Source organism: Bombus terrestris, unplaced genomic scaffold, assembly GCF_910591885.1.
Source record: "Bombus terrestris unplaced genomic scaffold, iyBomTerr1.2, whole genome shotgun sequence".
In the NCBI taxonomy this organism is placed as follows: domain Eukaryota; kingdom Metazoa; phylum Arthropoda; class Insecta; order Hymenoptera; family Apidae; genus Bombus; species Bombus terrestris.
This window is the reverse complement of record NW_025963551.1, coordinates 2,872,230-2,892,757: the sequence shown is the minus strand read 5'-3', so window position 1 is coordinate 2,892,757 and position 20,528 is coordinate 2,872,230. Positions and strand designations below refer to the sequence as shown.

The 20,528-nt window shown below is 36.5% G+C and overlaps 3 protein-coding genes and 1 long non-coding RNA gene across 4 annotated transcripts; all 4 read right to left on the bottom strand.

The window, feature by feature from the left end:
• Positions 1-3,715: 3,715 nt before the first annotated feature.
• On the bottom strand, positions 3,716-6,040 carry LOC125386972 (omega-amidase NIT2-like). The gene is made up of 6 exons (XM_048414157.1): positions 6,032-6,040; positions 5,819-5,966; positions 5,063-5,247; positions 4,452-4,620; positions 3,939-4,172; positions 3,716-3,822 (listed from the first exon to the last, which is right to left on the bottom strand). Exons 1-6 carry the CDS (start codon positions 6,038-6,040, stop codon positions 3,731-3,733), a joined length of 837 nt encoding a protein of 278 aa, XP_048270114.1. The 3' UTR covers positions 3,716-3,730.
• On the bottom strand, positions 4,279-9,044 carry LOC125386973 (G-patch domain and KOW motifs-containing protein-like). The gene is made up of 4 exons (XM_048414159.1): positions 8,890-9,044; positions 8,422-8,779; positions 8,240-8,342; positions 4,279-4,291 (listed from the first exon to the last, which is right to left on the bottom strand). Exons 1-3 carry the CDS (start codon positions 9,027-9,029, stop codon positions 8,247-8,249), a joined length of 594 nt encoding a protein of 197 aa, XP_048270116.1. The 5' UTR covers positions 9,030-9,044; the 3' UTR covers positions 4,279-4,291; positions 8,240-8,246.
• Positions 6,276-8,237, bottom strand: LOC110120279 (nucleolar protein 58-like). The gene is made up of 4 exons (XM_048414156.1): positions 8,224-8,237; positions 7,956-8,125; positions 7,076-7,213; positions 6,276-6,854 (listed from the first exon to the last, which is right to left on the bottom strand). Exons 1-4 carry the CDS (start codon positions 8,235-8,237, stop codon positions 6,370-6,372), a joined length of 807 nt encoding a protein of 268 aa, XP_048270113.1. The 3' UTR covers positions 6,276-6,369.
• A 9,871-nt stretch (positions 9,045-18,915) lies between the features above and the next one.
• On the bottom strand, positions 18,916-20,528 carry LOC125386970. The gene is made up of 2 exons (XR_007227565.1): positions 19,941-20,528; positions 18,916-19,830 (listed from the first exon to the last, which is right to left on the bottom strand). It is a non-coding gene; the product is annotated as an uncharacterized LOC125386970 (long non-coding RNA).

Below are 20,528 nucleotides of genomic sequence, written 5' to 3'. Positions count from 1 at the left end.
CCTTGGGTCCTCAACGCCGAAGACGACGCATCCGATAGCGAAATTGAAGACCACATCTGAGGGCAGATGTTATTGCAGGATGGCCGAATGTAGTATCGTGAACAAAAGGCCTAAGATATCGGCCGAATCGTAAGCAATGTCGCGAGAGCCGCGGCATCGTCGAGTACATCAATGTGTCGTCGGTTCTTTTTAAGTGGATAGTTTCGTGGAAAGGGCCTGCGTGACCCTGGCCACGGGCGTTTCGGGACACGTGTCTCGAACGACGGGAAAAGACAAAAGAGACGCTAAAGACAGTATTAGTTGAGAAGCCGGAGAGGACGGATGCAAAAGGTGTGCAGAGTGTGAATTGAGAAGCGAGAGCGAGCGAGTATAGAAGCCGAAGAGTGTGAATCGGGAAGTCGAAAGCCGCGACTGAAAATAAGACGTACGACAGCATTGTAATTATTTCGTTGCCTCGAATATTATTAATTAAATCAAAACATCATTACTTGTCCTTTCCTCTAAGACCCATTAAGATACTACATAGATAACAAAAATAAATTCTTTACATTATTCGTTAGTTCGCAATATAATTAGAATATTATCTTTATTTTCTGGTGTCTTTGTTATTCTTAAAAGATAAACTGCTTATTTACAAATTTAACACTGCATATGCTATTAATAAATCATTTTATATTTAACTTTGCAACCTTCAGTCATTGTTAAAACTTGTTGTTGACAATACTGTCGGTTAATAGAAATTTTTAAAATCCCCTTGTTTCTACTCGATTAAAGGGTATATTGCAGAAACTATGTTAGCTACAGTGTTAGCTACAAATCACCTGTGTCACTCCATTAAACTTATACACAATAGTATTGTTTCTTGTTTTCATTTAAAATAAAATATGTTATTGTAGGAATGAAGCAGAATGTTCAAATAATTGAAACAACTTTTTGTCCTATAATTAGTGGCTTTCATTTTAAAAATTAAAAAATTTTTAATCAACGATATTTGGAAGTTTCGATCTAAAATGACCAGGAATTGAAACAGAAAATATTTTGATGCCAATAAATACGTATTCTTCACACATGAAACAAATATGAAAACAAAAATCGATGTATATGAATGAATTTTGAAATGGGGAGGAATTATATGATTATACCCATTCTCTGTTGCGTTTCATTGTTTCAATTGATGTCACATGAGAATTTTCATCGAATTTTTTAGAGATCCTGGCTGTAAGGTCTTTTTAAAATTATAAGAAAAGATTCAAACTATTACATTTGAAAACTTGTGGTTACAAAACTTACTTGTTTCTCATAATTATTTAAATGAATCTATTCGGCATTTTGAGTGACCGTCCCTTTATGGCTCGGACGGCACCTCTCCTTCCTTTGGAAAATTCCGAATTATCTGTCCTCCCCGAGCTGCAAACCTGATGACTTAGACAGTAGGGAAAAACATCAGGGAAAACCTCTGGCTAGAAAAGTACGATAGACGAACAAAATTTAACGGCTGATGGGGAGTATCAACAACATACAAGGACAATCATCAACAAAGTGTCGTACCGTGCGGGTGAAATACTGGAGTTTCAACAAGATCCTATTATAACCATCGAGTTCAGAACATCAAACTTTGTTTGCATAAAGCAAGTGTAAACAAAGTGTCAAATTACACTAACACTCGATCTATTAAATCCGTTCCACCTTGAGCGTTAATTCATTCAAGGTTCGTGGTATCGATCGATCGGTCGGACGTGTCCGGTGGCTCTTTAGTTGATGATTTGTAACAGAATCCTTGCATTAACACAGATTCTCAGAACACACAACTTCACCCAGCAGATATCGATTACAGTCAGTTGTCACTAACGATGATTTTATCAACAATTTCTTTACCTGATCCTCTGTTGATCCTCTGGAAGTTTTAACTATATATATTCTCTAGGAACAGTAAGATTTTAATGATATAACTTTACTAATGAGATCTTAATGTCATAAACGGTATCGAAACTTCTTAATTAATGTCGTTATCGAAGAAGAGACTCGTAATCTTCTCAAATGAAGAGCACTTGATGTTTACAAGTAGAACTCGATATCTTAGTTTCTTAAAATGTGTTTCTGTCTTTACTTTCTAAATGTAAACTTTATTCAAAACGAGCCGTTCATTCGTTACAGGCCGTTAATAAAATTGCACTTTGCACAAAGGAATTGCCGTTAATAATTTAAGATTCTCTGCTCGTCGTACAGGGTATATATCGTAATTATTCACGACGATCGTAACGTTTAAGTCCAATTCGAGCTTAAAATCCCACGTGAGCTATACTACCACAATAGCCTGAATTTCTATTTGTTCGTTTACTGCCTGTTCGTACTCGGAGCATCCGTTGTAAATTACAGCAAAATCTTCTAATGTGTTCCAGAATATGTCTTCATGGAATTTTAATAATTTATTAAATCTATAGATAACAAATGTAAAACTTATTAATTTATAATTAATATAAAATAAGAGAGCACGAAACTTTCTATTTTATGAACATATTAAATATTTGTAAAAAATTCTCTATCATTAATATCACTTTAATTACTTTAAAGGATATAATCCCATAAAGCCGTGACCCCTGAAAGAATCGATGTTCACGCGTGACAAATTGGCGTCGTATGAAAGTTCCGGTATGAACGTTACTAGAGCTGATACCAGCTAGGGGCACAGGTATATGTTCTGGGTCCATTATATATTTATAAAGGGCTGCCGATTCAACGAGTGGTCCGGGTAAATTTAAATTGTAAATAGACAGAGATTTCAAGTAAAAGCCTGGATAAGAGCGGATATGGTATGAGAGTCTGTGGTGGAAAGAGGAACAGGCTGCTTTTATTTGTAAAGTTTGAATTTCCTCGATATCGAAGGTGTTTAAGCCGCAACTGTGTTTCATGTTAATCGTTCATGTTAATTCATTCGAGACCGAGATTTTATTGTAATACGATTCCTGGGTGTCAGTACGATCTGAATGTTTTGTTAGAATGATACTGTGCTTTTCTCTCTCTGGAATATCCTTTTCATATTTTAATTTTAAATCGATGACAATCTTAAATTTTATGCCTCATGTTTTTAAAATATAAAATTATATACTATGTTATGCTATAATGTATTATGTACAGTTATATATATTATGCCTACTGATTGATATGAATTTCTTTCGGTCACGAATGCGTTAAAACGGAGCGCAAAGAAGTCGAAAGTACTTATTGTAATTGGTAAAACATCGTGAAAGGCAGACAGATACAAGAAAGAAGTTAAACTATAAATTATATTTGCGACATTGTTATGTTTTTGCTTTCTTTAAGCCTTTCATCAAGACAGCCGATCTATAAATATTAATCGACCAATTTCTCTAAGCTTGTAACTTCAAATTAATGTTTATATATATAAAGAGTTACGTATTAATCTATCTAAATATTTAAAAAGATGTTTAATGTTATAAATGATGGATATTAAAGATGTTCAAAAGAATGTAGTCTTCGCGTGTTCTTTATCATATCCCTGATCAAAGACATTCCAATATTATTACAATATCCAATTACATATTGATACACAAGATATACAGATTATTATTTATAACATTTTGGTTTTCTTAATTGAGTTATTCATTTAGTACAAATGATAAGTAATTAGTAATAATTCATTTAAAAAAAAAAGAAAAACGGTATTGTAGTAGAAATATTATAAGAAAATATTTTCTGTTTCAGTGTAGAGTTACTCCTTTTTATAGACAGTGTCGTACAAATCCGTACGTCTTTGAGAAAATGTAGGTATCTGAGCACTTACTTCCTCAACAACTTTCAAATCTGAGAGAAAAGAAAAACATACGAAGTAATAAGTAATGCTTGCTAATAAATTCAGCAAATACAGAGGGAGCCGGCAAAATCGATAAACCAACGTTTAATGTTAAGCTGGAAATTACCGATATCGGTGACCACCATATTTTCCTGAGTTTCCAAATCATAAAGGATTTTCCCCCAGGGATTTGTCAACTGTGTATGTCCCCATGCGACATAACTTGCTGAAGGAACACGAGCCGGTGATATACAGGCGACGTATAATTGATTGTCATTCGCTCTGGAACGCTGAAGTAATGACCAGTGCAGTGGTCCAGTGGTCATATTGAATGCCGCCGGATATATCAGCATTTGGCAACCTAACACAGAGAAACGGGAAATATGAGACCACTGAATTTTAGTTAACTTTGTAGGTGCACAGTCCACATTCCATAATTTATGAATATGCGAGAACAGTCCTCTTGTCGTGCTTCTAATTCTTTTATTTATTTCATTTTCAGCGAATATACTGGTTTTTTAAATTAAGCTCCTTTTTATACAGAGTTACAGATTATATTGATTATATTTTATATAGAATATATTTAAGAAAGATAGTTACTTTCCTGCTAGTTAAGTATTGTTCGATTAAGCTACTGTACCTTTGTTCCGATAAATGCGTGCCATTTCCTCGAATCTGATATCATAGCAAATGCCAATACCTATTTTCCAGCCCTTCACATCAAACATTGTTAGGGAATTACCAGGACTGAGTGAATCACTCTCTCGGAAAGTAATCTTGTTGGGAATGTCGATGTCGAATAGATGTACCTAATAACATAAAAATATAGTTGCTAACTCTATTGCTGTAACTTTTGTAATTTAACATCAATGTTACGAACTTTTAAACTTTAATTGTTTTTTATTTAATAACTGATAGCGTTTTTATCACTTTCTTTTATTAAAAAGTTTTATCATTTAATAATATTTGAGAAGGAATATTTTTTAAGAAAAAATAAGTTTTTTCCTATGTGAAAAATTTATATTACACAACAAATATATTGTACAAAAACTTATATATTATATTACGACAAAAATGTATGTTTCTCGTATCAAAACGTATTTTATAAACCTATAACATATTTTGTAAATTATAGAATTGGTTATAGTACACGTATGTACATATGTATATTCCTAAATTATTCCTAGATAGAGTCACTTTCTCCACCCCAATATTTTCAATTTCAAAGCCACATGGACGTATATTATTTACCTTCCGGTGTTTTGCTATCAAAGTTCCATCGGGACCCCAAATAGTACAGGTATTGTACAATTTATCGCCCTCTATTTCAGATATCGTACCACCAACTACATAAATGCTGTTTTCCTTAGCTGCCTTCGATAAAGCAACGCTCGTTTCACCATCAGGAACACTCTCGGCGTATTTTGGAAAGTATTCTGCATTGCAATATTTCAATTAATGAAAAATAACTGTCCTTTGTTCCAACCATAAATTAGGTTGAAATGTTTGTCAATTTTTTATTTCTTAAATTATTAAAATAACTAAATTTTATATTTCGATTTACTTAAATATATAATTACTTAGATAATAGTACACATAATAAATTGTTTCTACAGGTTCAAGATGAAAAATGAATATTTAGAAATGTTCAATTACAATCATGCTATTTGGGTTAGTACCAGTGACTTGTTACTTAACGACTTTGCTAGTACTTTTTGAAACATGAAGTTAGATTTTAACTAACTTTGATTTTTAACTACTATAGGTGGAATTATAAATACAAAATAATTGATAATACTAGTTTATAAGTACCTAATTATTAGTATCTTAAAAAATATATTTATACAAAAATCACGATAATCATAAAACTGGGGAAATTCTATATTCTCGAGTCAATTCGCAATCTTTATGGTAGTATAAACGATAAGGTAATTTGTCTACTTTTACTTTTTTCTATATAGTTGTTATACATATAATAAATTATTAGAAAAAGAAAGAAATTATTACGTATTCCATATGGTGAATTAAAGCATTCAGGAAGAGCGATAATATCAGCATTATGCTCTTTCGCGCTGGAAATGTAGGAAACTGCCCGCTCTACATTTTTGCTTTTTACTTCATTTACTTGAAGTTGTACCAAGTGCCAAGCGAAATGCTAAAATGTTGGAAAAGTTAAATACACTCGGTTATATATTTCCCATACTTTTTATCTATAAATACTTTATACATAGTGAATACTTACTCGACATCGTTCGCACTACTTGTTTAGCGATGTTCGTAAGTATCATAATGTTCTTTGAGGTCATGTATGTTACTACTCGATATCAACATTACGTAAGCAATACGCGGGGATTTTTAATAATTATTGATAAAGTTTAGGACATTAACTTTGATGTAATTGTAAACATTATTACATATTATAATTAAATGTAATTTTCAGTTAAGGGTAAGAAAAGAAATATACTTTTGTAAAAATACACTTTATTATAAAATCTGTATAAATAAAATTGTACAATTTATCTTGAAAGTAAAATGACCGAATACGTTCCTGGAAAATATTACTGCCTACTAAATGATCGAGATCTTGATCTTTCTCGTCTTTCGTGTTTCTTTCTGTCTGCATAATCTCTGGGTTTCTTATCTCTAACTTTTTCTCTTTCTTTGTCTTTCTTTTTATGTTTCTTACTTGATCTTTCAGATGAGCAATCGTGCTTCTTATGTTTCTTTGACTTCTTCAATCCTTTTAATTTATAAGAATCATTACTATTAGAGTTACTTCTTTCTCTCCGTCTCTTCTTTTCAGAATCACTATCGCTATCATCATTAGATTCGGAGCGCCTTTTTCGCCTTTCTGATTTTTTATCCCCCACTTTATCATACTTGTTCTTATTATGCATCGTACTTCCGATTTTCTTTCTTTTATTGCTACTTTTGTCACCATCTTCACTGTCTTCGGGGTCAGGAGACATTGATCTTTTTCTATCCATCTTTTGCTTGAGTCCCTTGGATTCCTTGTCCTTATATTCCTCATACTTTTTTGTATCTGAAATTAACGTCATAAAATACTGAAAGCTAAAACCTTTACATTTATCATATTTTATATAAAGATAGAAGGGACCTTTAAAAAATTGCATGCAACAACACACTTAAAGGTACTCTTGAATTAGTTTTTCTACGTGTCTGATTATGTATTTATATGTATATGTCAATTCAAATTTATTTTCTTAAAAGTCCCTTAATGAAAAACTAACACTTCGTATTAACTTTGAACTTTTGAGTTCTTAGAATATTCTGATTTAATCACTGGCTGTACCATAAATTCATTTACAGATATTATATTTCCACCAAGAGCTAGTTTTATTATGAGCCTTCCTGCATCATCATCGAATCCTTCTATTTGACCTGAGGTGATGAGGCGTGATAGGTATAGAAGAATCACTCGGTGTTATTTAACAATAACTGTTTATTTGCTTGTGTTCGTGGTATACACTAGCGCGGTGAAAACACGCGTACAATTATCGGTTCGAGATTACAAGTTCAAACTCGGCGCGGTAATTTACGCGGTGGTTCGAGTCGAGACGATTGCACAGACGTTTAGAGATTCAGATTCGCTATTATGTACGACTGCGGGCGAACAATTCAGATAGGCGTCTTCCAACTTGCTTCGCGGCTCGCGATAGAACAGAATGAATTAGTGACGCGATGATGCTCCTTAGGAAAACTGTGTTTGGGTGTGTCTAAGGATACGGGATCATCGGATTCGTTAAGAAAAGTGTTGGTTCAGAGAGTGAGGGAAATGGACGTCGCTGTTAATTGGCTAAATTGTGAGTTGGTGGTTGGAAAGGGGTGGTAACTGCCCTTGAGGGAGAGTTGCTAGCGAGGAGCGTCGTACGTGAGAAAAAGCAGATTTTCCGTAGTAGGTGGTATGTGTAGGGACTATAGAGACAAAGACTATTTGTCCCTTTAGAGAATCTTCGATGCATGAATCCTAAGATTTATAGCGGGCCCTTAGGCTCGACGTAAATATTCGGCGAGAATGTATCGACATCTGGCAATCATCTCGTTCGAAGGGTAGAGAGTCTTTGTGTAGCGAGGCACGAGACAGAAACCGTTGGGAAGTTTGCTGTCGAGTACCGCTACAGACCATAATTATTAATTTGTTTTCCAGCTATAATTTTCACAAATGTTCCTTTCTCGATTTTAACTTCTTCCTCTTCTTTTTTGGAATCTGTATTTTTCTTCTGTAATGCTACTTTGTCTGCTCCAAGACCCATACCTTTTGGTCGTAATTCTGGTATGACAGCTGCTACTAATCTGTAATAGTTAGAATAAACGATTGTGAAATAAAAAATGATGTTCTCTGTTTACTTTCCAATAAGTGATGTATTAAACACATATAATTAATTTAATACAGAGTAAAATTCATACTTTCATTTCAACCAATTCCCTTTCCTGGTTGCCACCCCATTCCCCGTAACATTGCTACACCAAAAGCATCAATAGGAATTTTTTCATAATCTTCTAACGTAGACTGAAAAATACAAAACGATATTTATAATATGCAAATGTAATACATCTGTGCATTGCACATCAATATGTTGATAACGTACCTGTTCTTTGCCTCTTAATGATTCATCTTCTACTAAAGGTAAAGTTAAATCATTTGTTTTAATTTCATATTTATTCTTTGACTTAAGTTCCTCAATGATTTCTTTCGTCGCTTGCTCTTCTAAAGTAACAACTTTATTTTCACTATCTTCAACTGGCTCTTTCTTTATTGATATTATTGGCGATGTTTTTCCATTAGATAGCATTGATTTTGCCTCGTTAACACTAGCGTCTCCTACCTTTTCCTTATCTGCCTTCGGAAGGAAAATGTCTGCATCTATTTTATTAACAATTCTATCATGCCAGGTTTTTGAACCTAGTAATGGAATAATTAGAGGTTCATCTTTTTTTTCTTCCTCACTGAAATAAAAAAATTGTTTTCAAATATATATATTCCGCTATTGGTGATTTTTATAGGTTAGGTTGAGGTTACATGTTTCTTGATTATAAATTTTACTTTTTGAACTCACCCTATTACTTTAATACCTTTTTCATCAAGGCATTCAATGTAATCGACATTCTTTTTTTCTTGTGGAATAGCATTTTTTAACACAGGTTTCTTAATAGATTTCGCAAAACCGAAGGAAATCTTCTTTCCTTCTCCTGCCATTTATTTGTTATTTCAACACTGACTTATAGATCAATACACATGTATATACTAGACATAAAGATTGATGTCACTTGAAACTATGTACATGAATCTAATATCTTATTATACTTTATTAATCTACTCACAATTACTTGGACATTACTAAAATTTCATTCCGACAATGTATCAAGCGCCTGAATAAGTGACATTAAAGTAAACATATATCAGAGAGGAAATAAGAAGAACTGACGCCTATGGTTTTCTATGTTACAGAGCTAGTGCTGCACCATACGGCCAAATGCCGAAGGTGGCTTATGCTAGTATATACCTGCCTATACGTTTCAATCAGAAAATCGATATTATGTGTTCATGTGAAAATTCACATTTCCCTAGGAGCTGTATTTTGATAGATTTAAGCTTCTAATGGAGCATTTTAAACGTATAGAGTATACTATGAAGTAGATAGTAGTGCGGATCATTTTATATTCATAGAAAATTTGAATATATAGAAATGTACAAAATGTTCGTGATGTGCAAAAATATGCAAAATATTCAAAGTAAACCAATCATCAAAAAGTTTAGAAGGTGAAACAAATTTCTTTAATAACACCTAGATTAATTTTTATTTGTTAACAATCTACATTCTACTACGCTTTTGATTCTACCCTAGTTTATGCATCATAGCGCATGACAGCGCTATTATGTCCTTTACAATTTATTCAAGATCATTCTATTTTCAGATCAGACTCTCTATTTTTCTTTTTGCATCCTGCAAATTACCGTGTAGTGATGTAAAACGAAAGCTATTGCTCGTTAAAATTTGACGTAAAATTTTGTTTTCATGAAAATATACATATGTTGAATTAAATAAACTAAACTATTGATAATCACATTGAAAGTATATATATTTATATATAACTTAGATTTCACAGATTATTTCGATATCGAAGTACTTCTTACGTATTAACGAAGAAGATAAAACATACTAATACAAGCATAATTCAACTGAGCGATTATGATAATGTTAATGCGCATCTCCGAACGTGCAGAGGATAAATGAGCAGATAAGTTGCTCCCATCACTTTCTCCTTTGTTTCATGCAACTGTAACTCTTAGAATGTAATGTATAAATGTATATAACTATCCTTAACCGCATTGACGAAATGATGATAGACACAATTACTTGTTTGTCAGTTGAAGATCTGATCTTTCCTCTTACTACATATTTATGTATTCTTAACTTGTCTTTTTAGCGATACTATCGCTCGTTTGTTCTACAGTTTTCAGATTTCTATCTTTTAGCGTTCTACACACGATCGGAGCGTAAATGTGCCCGTAGTCTGTCTGTTCCTATAAGCTACGTTAAACGATCATCTTTGATTGTGTTGGCTCGTAGATCGTAGAGGAAGCCATTTACCTATCTTTCGGAACAAGAACTACAGTTAAAAACAGCGATCAATTGAGAACGGTAGTTAAGTCCGCGAGTAGAGGGGAGAGCGTGCTTTAGCGGCGACAACAGCGCACGGTATGCAGATACGAAGCCGGGGTAAACCGGGAAGCCGTAGTTCACGGACCGTAGTAAGCGTGGTAACTCTGAACAGTCAACGACATTTGAACGCCGGCCGCGCTCTGGAATTCAGGTAAATTTACCTCTTTTTCGTCTTAAATTTTCATTGACATTTCTCTGCTTATAGATTACTATACGGTTAAAAATGACATATTTTTGGAGATATCGAGGAATGGTACTTTTAAGCAATTTTGATTTTCATCACTCATAAATTGAACCGAGGAAATTCCATCAATTTATTTACCGGCTGTTAAAAAGTTTTAATGAAATGGGACAAATGGTAATTAGTTGCGAAAATAAGGACAGTTGTGCCAGAGTTACAGTGTGTGCCTTTAATTTCAATTAAATCAAAATTTTGACGGTGGATACGTATCGTTAGCAGATGATTCACAAGTTTCGAATCGTCTGACGGTACTGGTGCGTTGAACTTTCAGTGGTTGCGCGCGTACGCGTGTCGAGTCGAATTTTAGTTCGATTTCGCTATGGTAAATGTAGTCGAGTGAACAATCGCGCTACCGGATCGCGCGGTCGGGGACACGATTTCATCTGAGCGCGTAGATTTACCGGACGGAACGGTGATTAAACGTCAGCCATGGTGCTTTCATGGTTTCACTAGGGTTTTGGTGAAAGCTTAGGTTGACATTCACGGTTCATTTAGACTGATAATTCACGATTTCATCTATTCCCTTTTTTTCTCTTTTAAGCCTCCTTTTTCTATGCTTGGCCAGTTCCAGTAAATGTATTTAAAGCTATTACAGGTCATTCAGAAGTTACGTCTCATAAATTAAAATACATAGAAGAATGGCAATTACATTCTCCTTTTTATCATTTATATTCTATTATTAGAACACGTATCATTTTTCAAAATTGTCCTTGCAATTTACAATTGTTTATGTCATCTTCCTATTGATCATCGACTTTGTCATTTGCATGTCTCATTTTCCTCGTGTTCGGCATTTCAATATCAGGGAACGAATTTGTATCTTCTACATGAAATCATCTCTTTAATTTCAGATAGACGAATATGCGGCTGCTTCTGTTCCAAATATCTCCGTTACTGTGCCTGTTGACGGAAATCGGCGCGGCTGGGATCGGTAAAGCATGGCAGATCCTGCCGTACGCGACCGATTCCTGGAATCACCCATCATGGCCACGGCTCGACTCTTCCGCGTTCGAAGTTCGCAGCGTGACCGGGGTTGGTCATCTCAATCCCTTGTTTAATTGTTGATTTTTTTAAATCTTTGTTTATTAATTCCAGGTTTTTTACATATTTGTTTTTTACATGATTTTTTTCCAGAATAAACGCTGAATTCTGATTGTAGGGTGGTACAGGCAAAAGTACCGATACGCGATGGTACGACATAGCCATGCATTATTACATTTTTTTTTTTTTAAGATTATTATTGTAACTTAAATTTAAGCCGCTGTTACGCTGTGCTTATGTGCGATATTTTAATTTGTGTCCTGAATGCCTGGACGCAAAAACAGGACAGTTCGTTAGCGTAGGAGAGAACTTCTTCGTTAGACTGAACTCTGTTGATTGACTATTGAAAGAGCAAAGCGTAATAAGTTATAGTAATTCTTTTGCACGAGATTAAATAATTCAAGAGCGTTATTTTTTAGTATTGATTATTTATTTTAAACATTGAAATTTATAAATAAACATTTAGAATTTCTCGATAACTAGATGCGACTGTCCTCACATAACTGTATCAGTATCTGTATCATAAATGTATCATAAATGTAATAGTATTACTTCTACTTGGTCGGAAAAATCGACAAACGCGTATATCTGTCGTTAGGCCATGCGGAATACTTGCAAAAAACGCATATATGTGTTCTGAGTCCATACATGCGTTAATAAGATAAGAGGAAATAAAAGACAGATTATCGATAAAATACACTAACACATATGTAATACATGTATATATTACCACTCAGATAACACATATTATATATTATATTATATTATATATATGTCGGAGATGAAAGAACGCCGGAGCTCCTCCTTGGATTCGCGGGAATACCGCAACTCTGTAACTTGGATTAAACAAATGCCGCTCCGATTGTTCGAGATTTATGATCATGAGCTTGGGCTCGAGGCGACAATCAGTCGCCGAACGTAGCCGCGGTCAAAGGGATGAACGTTTTATCTAACAAAGGCACAGAGTAACTCTATACCTCTCCTTAAAAGAAATAGTCGTAGCGACACGTGGCAGTAAATACTTCAATAGTTTCTATCCCGCGGCCCGCCACACGCAGATTTTGTCCTCCGGGTAAGATGATCGCCGGGTGTCGGCATGCCTTTGTGGCGTATGTTTAGCTAACGTGAGTACCCGCTATAGATCTTAAGATTTAGTCAAGCGAAGTCCGTCAAATAGACTTTGTTGCAACTACGGGAAGATAGGAGAAACCTATCCTCCACGAGCGTTGCCCCCCGTCAACAACCTCCCCTCAAGGGCGACCAGCATCTCTTTCAAAACGCCGATATGGAGATCGACCAATTAGCAATAGCGCTAATTTCCCTCACCTTTGGAACGAAAGCTTTCTTTGACGAATCCGAGGATCTCATGTCCTTAGACCCACCCATTATAGTTTTCCTCGACGGCATCGTCGAGACGGAGAGTCACTCTCCGGTACGATCTCGACGACGATTCAAGTAACTCTCGGATACGTAGTGATTGCCCCACGCATTAACATTGAGTACAACTTAGACGCTAAAGAAGAGTAGAGTTCGTCATCCCGTTGACCGTGGATTCGTTATTGAGCCTAGGATCATTGTCATTAGCTTCTCGAGTATCAATTTATCGCGATTACTTGTCCAATTCCAACATGGTCATGTTTGCACTAGTAAATATCTCCTCTATTGCATAGTGATCACGTCTAGTGTCAATAGGAATTCGTTTACGCCCTTAACCCTAACTCTAATCGTAACGCCAACCCGACATCAGAAGTGGGATCAGTGCCGATTATAACAGTGTTAGAACTTACGACCATCGTGCGCGAGTAACCCAGTCGCTAGTGCAAAATCGAGTGTGAAACCTAACAAGTTTTCGCTACCACGTTTTAACCCTTAAAATCGCACGTTCCGACCCCGCTGCACGGGGCGCAACTGTCAACCTGATTATGAAAGAAAACCATAATTTCAATAACGAGTGGCGAGTCGACTTCTACGTACTGGAAGCATCATCGGGTTGATCAAGTCATCTGGGTGAGTCGTTTCCATTTTACTCGGATTCGGGAGCCGAGCGTTCACTAATTAAAGAGTCCGTGGCCTCGAGATTTCTGGCAAAAGAATGACTGACATATTAGTAATGCGAGGGGCAGGAAATACTTGTATTAAACATACGCCTCCCATTTGTTCATCGTGTGTATTAATGATTTTTACATCGAAGATAATTTCTCATGTCCTTGCTGATAGTTATCTAAAATATGATATCGCGATTAGTTGCGGAACTCTAAGTCTGGGTTTTGACGTAACATTACACAAAATAGCCTCGCTATGTGTAAAACAAAAATAATTAATGTCTGTAATGAAACCACTGCAAACGAGATTGTCGTTAATGAAGCTGAAACTGATGTACATGGTAATAATAAAAGTCGATCAATTTCTCTTCTCGACAAATTCAAAGATTCATTCGTTACGGATTCCCTACGTATTCGCGTAAATACAGGCTGGTTAGAAATACGATTAATTGATCCTAACATCACCGTATGAGGAAGTCCTTATAGATTTAGTGAGGAGGACCGAAGAGCGGTACGTGAGAAAATAAGCGTTTTAATTAAAGCAAAGAACATAAGGCCTAGTAATTCGCCATTCGCGAGCCCTACGTAACTCGTGAAGAGGAAAGCGGCTCAGATATATTACGAGTGGATCCCCGAGAATTAAATCAAAGTACCGTCGCGGATCGGTACCCTTTACTCCTTATTGCGGATCAAGTCGCGAGATTGCAAGAGGCGAGATATTTTATTAGCCTGGATATGGCCAGCGGGTTTCACCAAATTCCTACTTATCCTAATTCAGCGGAGTATACAGCGTTCGTTACTCCCGACAGACAATATGAGTAGATAACGATGCCGTTTGAACTGAAAAAATTGCGCCGTCCGTCTTTCGGAGGGCCATTCGCAAGGCCCTAGGCAACCTCGCTCATTCGTACGTTGTTATTTATTTCGATAACGTTCTAATTATTGCCGACTCGATAGATCAAGCTTTAGGAAGATTGAACACCGTATTAGATACCCTCGTAAAAGCAGGATTCTCTGTTAACATTGCGAACTGTTCTTTTCTAAAGACATCGGTGCTCTATTTGAGATATGTAATTCATAACGAAGAAGTTCGTCCGAACCCGGGTAAAATACACACCTTAAGCTCTTTACCTGTGCCAACAGCCGTCACACAGTCCAGGCAGTTCATAGGGTTAGCTTCGTACTTCCGAAAGTTCATCCCTAAATTCTCACAGGTGATGAAACCCCTGTATGCGCTCATCTCAAATAACAGAAATATAACTTGGACAGATAGGCACGAGAAAATAAGACAACAGGCAGTTTCCGCCCTGACCGACGCGTCGGTGTTAATGATATTCGACCCCAATTACCCGATAGAACTACATACTGACGCTAGCTCGGAGAGTTACGGGGCGATTTTGACGCATCAAGTCGAAGGTAAAGGCAAAGCAATAGAGTATTACAGCAAAAGAACTACCCTCGCAGAATCTAGGTATAATTCCTACGAACTAGAGACGTTAGCAGTCGTAAACGCAGTCGAGCGTTTCCGTCACTATCTACATGGATGGGAATTTCTTGTCGTCACGGATTGCGACTCGTCGAAAGCGTCGAGTAATAAAGTACATTTAAATGACAGGGACCATCGGTGATGGGCCTACTTGCAGACTTTTGTTTTTTGACATTATGTATCTGGAAAGTAAACGGACAGCCCACGTAGATTTCTTCTCGCGAAACCCCGTAGATTTAGACCACCGTAAAATTGATAAAATTGCGGAGAAAGAAATCAATCTGGCCGAAATATCGGAATACTGGCTACTAGTCGAACAACGTCGTGATTCTCAAACCTTGGGAATCGTCAAGAAATTGCAAAACGATGAGCTCGCGGAAGACATCGCGAATACATACGAATTACGGTCCGATACTCTTTACCGTAGGATACAAAGAAAAGGCAGGACTCTCTGTTTACCTATAGTCCTAAGAGGTTTTAGATAGTCTGTTATTAACCATGTGCACCAGTCAATTATGCACTTGGGTTGGGAGAAAACGCTCGAGAGACTGTACGAGTATTACTGGTTCGAAGGGATGGCGAAGTACGTTCGCCGATTCATTGAGAACTGTCATGCTTGTCAAGTTTCGAAAGCTAGTTCAGGTAAGATACAAGCCGAACTACATCCTATACCTAAGACCAGCATACCCTGGCATACGGTCCACATGGACATAACAGGCAAGTTGAGTGGTAAAAGCGATTCAAAGGAGTACGTCATTGTTTTGATCGATGTGTTCACTAAATTCGTATACCTGCATCGTACTCGTAAGATAGATTTCCGTAACACCATTAAAGCGCTTAAACCCGCTATATTTTATTCGGAAGTCCCTGCCGGATAGTAGCAGATCAGGAAAGATGTCCTAAGGGTAATGAATTTCGAGAATTCTGTGAAAGCAAACGAATTAAAGTTCACTCGATAGCGACCGATGATAGAGCCAATAGACAGGTAGAGCGTGTTATGCGTACATTGAAAATACGTTCACGACAGTAGAAACGACCGGGCGGCCGTGGCAAGACGCGATTGGGGAAATACAGCTAGCGTTGAACTGCACCACCAACCGCGTGACTAATTCGAGCCCTTTACAACTACTAATCGGTAGATCGGCGAGACCGTATGACCTATTGCTACCCGACAATATCGAAGAAAAAGAAGTCGATATCTCCGATGTAAGGCAGCAGGCCGTACAGAACATAGAAAGTAACGCCCAATACGACAAAGAAAGATTTGATAGGAACAAAGCTAAAGTGGTTAGGTTTAACCTCGGCGACTTCGTACTACGCAAGAACGAGGAAAGAAACCAAACCAAGCTAGAGCCGAAATTCAAGGGTCCATTTGTAATAACCGAGATTTTGGAAGGAGATAGATATATTCTAAAAACGCTAGACGGCAAACGATCGTATAAAGACAGTCACGACAGATTAAGAAAAATGCCGGACAGTCGCGTTCCCGCTGAGTTGGACGTCGGTAGTGACGGCAATAACAGTGACCACGACGACATGAGTACCTCGATCTCGGAAGATCCTTAGCACAAAGACCTTAGCACCTTACGGAGTATGTTATGAAGCTCGATAAAGGGGCAAGTGATGTGTTCACGCGCACCATGAGCTATAGAGTTATGAAACTCGGTAAAGGGGAAAGTGATATGTTCACGCGCACCATGAGCTATAGAGTTATGAAACTCGGTAAAGGGGAAAGTGATATGTTCACGCGCACCATGAGCTATAGAGTTATGAAGCTCGGTAAAGGGGCAAGTGATATGTTCACGCGCACCATGAGCTATAGTGTTATGAAGCTCGACTAAGGGGCAAGTGATGTGTTCACGCGCACCATGAGCTACAGTGTTACGAAGTTTGGTGCGGTCGTGCGATCTAGAAAAACGAGATCCATTGGGGTACGAAATCGAGACTGGTCCATTTCGCCGTTATGACCGGACTGATAACCCACAGGACGCAACTAGCACTTCCAATACTAATTACAACGTTACTAATTCATGTTCTCTTCTATTCCTTTTGTTGTCAAACCTCCGAACAAAATTTTATTGTTACACTGGACCCTCAGCTTATTTAGACATTAAGTTAAATTGTAAACAATGTTAATTGTACCGAGACTAACGTTAAGAAAACTCAATATTGTAGCTACACCCGAGGACGTGTGATAGTCAGAATGGCCGTGTCGGAGATGAAAGAACGCCGGAGCTCCTCCTTGGATTCGCGGGAATACCGCAACTCTGTAACTTGGATTAAACAAATGCCGCTCCGATTGTTCGAGATTTATGATCATGAGCTTGGGCTCGAGGCGACAATCAGTCGCCGAACGTAGCCGCGGTCAAAGGGATGAACGTTTTATCTAACAAAGGCACAGAGTAACTCTATACCTCTCCTTAAAAGAAATAGTCGTAGCGACACGTGGCAGTAAATACTTCAATAGTTTCTATCCCGCGGCCCGCCACACGCAGATTTTGTCCTCCGGGTAAGATGATCGCCGGGTGTCGGCATGCCTTTGTGGCGTATGTTTAGCTAACGTGAGTACCCGCTATAGATCTTAAGATTTAGTCAAGCGAAGTCCGTCAAATAGACTTTGTTGCAACTACGGGAAGATAGGAGAAACCTATCCTCCACGAGCGTTGCCCCCCGTCAACAACCTCCCCTCAAGGGCGACCAGCATCTCTTTCAAAACGCCGATATGGAGATCGACCAATTAGCAATAGCGCTAATTTCCCTCACCTTTGGAACGAAAGCTTTCTTTGACGAATCCGAGGATCTCATGTCCTTAGACCCACCCATTATAGTTTTCCTCGACGGCATCGTCGAGACGGAGAGTCACTCTCCGGTACGATCTCGACGACGATTCAAGTAACTCTCGGATACGTAGTGATTGCCCCACGCATTAACATTGAGTACAACTTAGACGCTAAAGAAGAGTAGAGTTCGTCATCCCGTTGACCGTGGATTCGTTATTGAGCCTAGGATCATTGTCATTAGCTTCTCGAGTATCAATTTATCGCGATTACTTGTCCAATTCCAACATGGTCATGTTTGCACTAGTAAATATCTCCTCTATTGCATAGTGATCACGTCTAGTGTCAATAGGAATTCGTTTACGCCCTTAACCCTAACTCTAATCGTAACGCCAACCCGACATATATATTATATATATTATATTATATTATATAGGGAATATGTATACCACGTATATATGTAGAACTATATATTTCAAACTTGTTTATAGCGCGTGCGCACACATACATGCACGCACGCGAACAATTTTTCGAACGATAATTATATTAATAATTTATAACCATTTATATTTTTATATTTTTACATTTTTATATTTTTATACTTTTATACTTTTATATTTTCATATTTTTATAATACTTTTATGTTTTTATACTTTTATATCTTTATACTTTTATATTTTTATATTTTTATATTTTTATATGATAACCATTTATATTTTTTAAAATATGTTCTTATGGCATACATAATTATTCCACGCTTCACATCTATCCACATCCGTAACATACCAAGTCGAGTAACTACATTTGGTAATGATATGTATATCTTCTCTCCGAGGCGTCTGCGTAAAGCTGCATCAATGTCCCTAATAATATATTTACAATAAATATTATTGTTCTGTTATATTAATAATAACGAAGGAATATTCTGAACAACACAATAATTAAGGTTAAGATAATGAATAATTATGATATTAAGATATTTTCTACTTAGAAAACATTGAAATAGCGTGATATACATACCAAGGGCAATTAGTTGCAGCCAAAAGAACTACATTAGAATTTTCATTAGCAGAATACCTTTCCAGGGAGAAAATGGGCCTTTAAAAAAGATAGGGTACTTAAGGGGATACACAATGGCCTCCTTAATGGCAGATCTACATTCCTCTAGGCCTACGATGTTGTCCCAATATACATTTAAGTTTTTCAGTATGATTTCCTGCGACAATACAAAGATGAAATGGCTCATAATCTTCATATTAATTTCCATAAGTGTTATGTAATTCATTATTTAAAGCTTTACTGAAATCCCTGCGTCATTGATATACAGTGGATTGTTTATCCAAGGTATTTGTTGGATATACAGTGGATATATACAACAATACATTTGTCGGATATTGATATACAGTGGATTGTTTATCCAAGGATAGGTATTTTATTTTTAAAAAGCTTTACAATACGTATATTAATTGAAAATAACTTACGGATAAAATGTCTTCAGCAATCTTCCACAATCTCGGATTGTCTATATAAAGCTTCTGAGCCTATTTTGATATCTTTGATTGCGTGGATTGTTCCATTAAGATGTTAAATAGCTCCTCTTCTGATGAAGATTCATCGCTTTCATTGTCGAAAATTGATGTCAATGTCATTGCGAGATTAATATCATCCGTAGCATCACCCCTCATCTTCTGTTGTGCATTCCTCCCTTTCACAGACCCAGATACAGACTCACTTCTCCTTTGTTTGCTAACAGATTTGACACGTTTTACTACTTCTTCGAAGATTGAATGATATTGTAATCGATACGTTGAATACGTTGAGAAAGTTGAATAGTGTTAAATAATTTAAATTCTTACACTTTGTTCTCATTTGTCATTTCCCTCGTCTTTATTTCCTCTTCAGTTATTTCCTTGCACAATATAGGATAATTTTGGAATTTCATCTTGTAATAATTTTCATATTCTGTAAGAATAATGTCCAAATCGACGTTGTCGCAGACTCGATATTTCCGAGGTAGACGAGCTTTCCGGATTAATACATCGCTAATGTCTACATATCTAAAAAATATAATTTTTAATTCATTGAACAAATTTTATGCTATGAGTACACACTATACTATAATGATCAATTGGGACAACTGTTTTATTTCTAGGTAAGACAGACAAAATGAATGTACTGTCTATTTATTATTATATAAATCCTCGGCGACAATTTTTTGTCTTCTGCTTTTTAATTTCTAATTTTTAAAGTTTGAATTTAAATATATTTTCATTTATAACTAGTTAATCTACGTTATCGATTGAGTTATTCTATAACTACTGAGTTACCGATGTCGATTTTCAAATTTTCATTCCTTCCCCTCTTTCCGCACTAATTTCTATTTCGATTGGTCACCGATATTATTCGAAAAAATTGCAACTAAGAAGATATCTAAATTGCAATGT

Coding starts and splice junctions, on each gene's coding strand:
- LOC125386973 (XM_048414159.1), bottom strand. CDS start 9,029: ATGGCAGGAGAAGGAAAGAAGATTTCCTTCGGTTTTGCGAAATCTATT. Junction 8,780..8,889: donor AAAGGTATTAAAGTAATAGG/GTGAGTTCAAAA, acceptor TTTTTATTTCAG/TGAGGAAGAAAAAAAAGATG. Junction 8,343..8,421: donor CATTAAGAGGCAAAGAACAG/GTACGTTATCAA, acceptor TGTATTTTTCAG/TCTACGTTAGAAGATTATGA.
- LOC110120279 (XM_048414156.1), bottom strand. Junction 7,214..7,955: donor AAAACAAATTAATAATTATG/GTCTGTAGCGGT, acceptor TCATCACCTCAG/GTCAAATAGAAGGATTCGAT. Junction 6,855..7,075: donor TAAGAACTCAAAAGTTCAAA/GTTAATACGAAG, acceptor CGTTAATTTCAG/ATACAAAAAAGTATGAGGAA.
- LOC125386972 (XM_048414157.1), bottom strand. Junction 5,248..5,818: donor TAATTCACCATATGGAATAC/GTAATAATTTCT, acceptor ATTGCAATGCAG/AATACTTTCCAAAATACGCC. Junction 4,173..4,451: donor ACGCATTTATCGGAACAAAG/GTACAGTAGCTT, acceptor TCTCTGTGTTAG/GTTGCCAAATGCTGATATAT.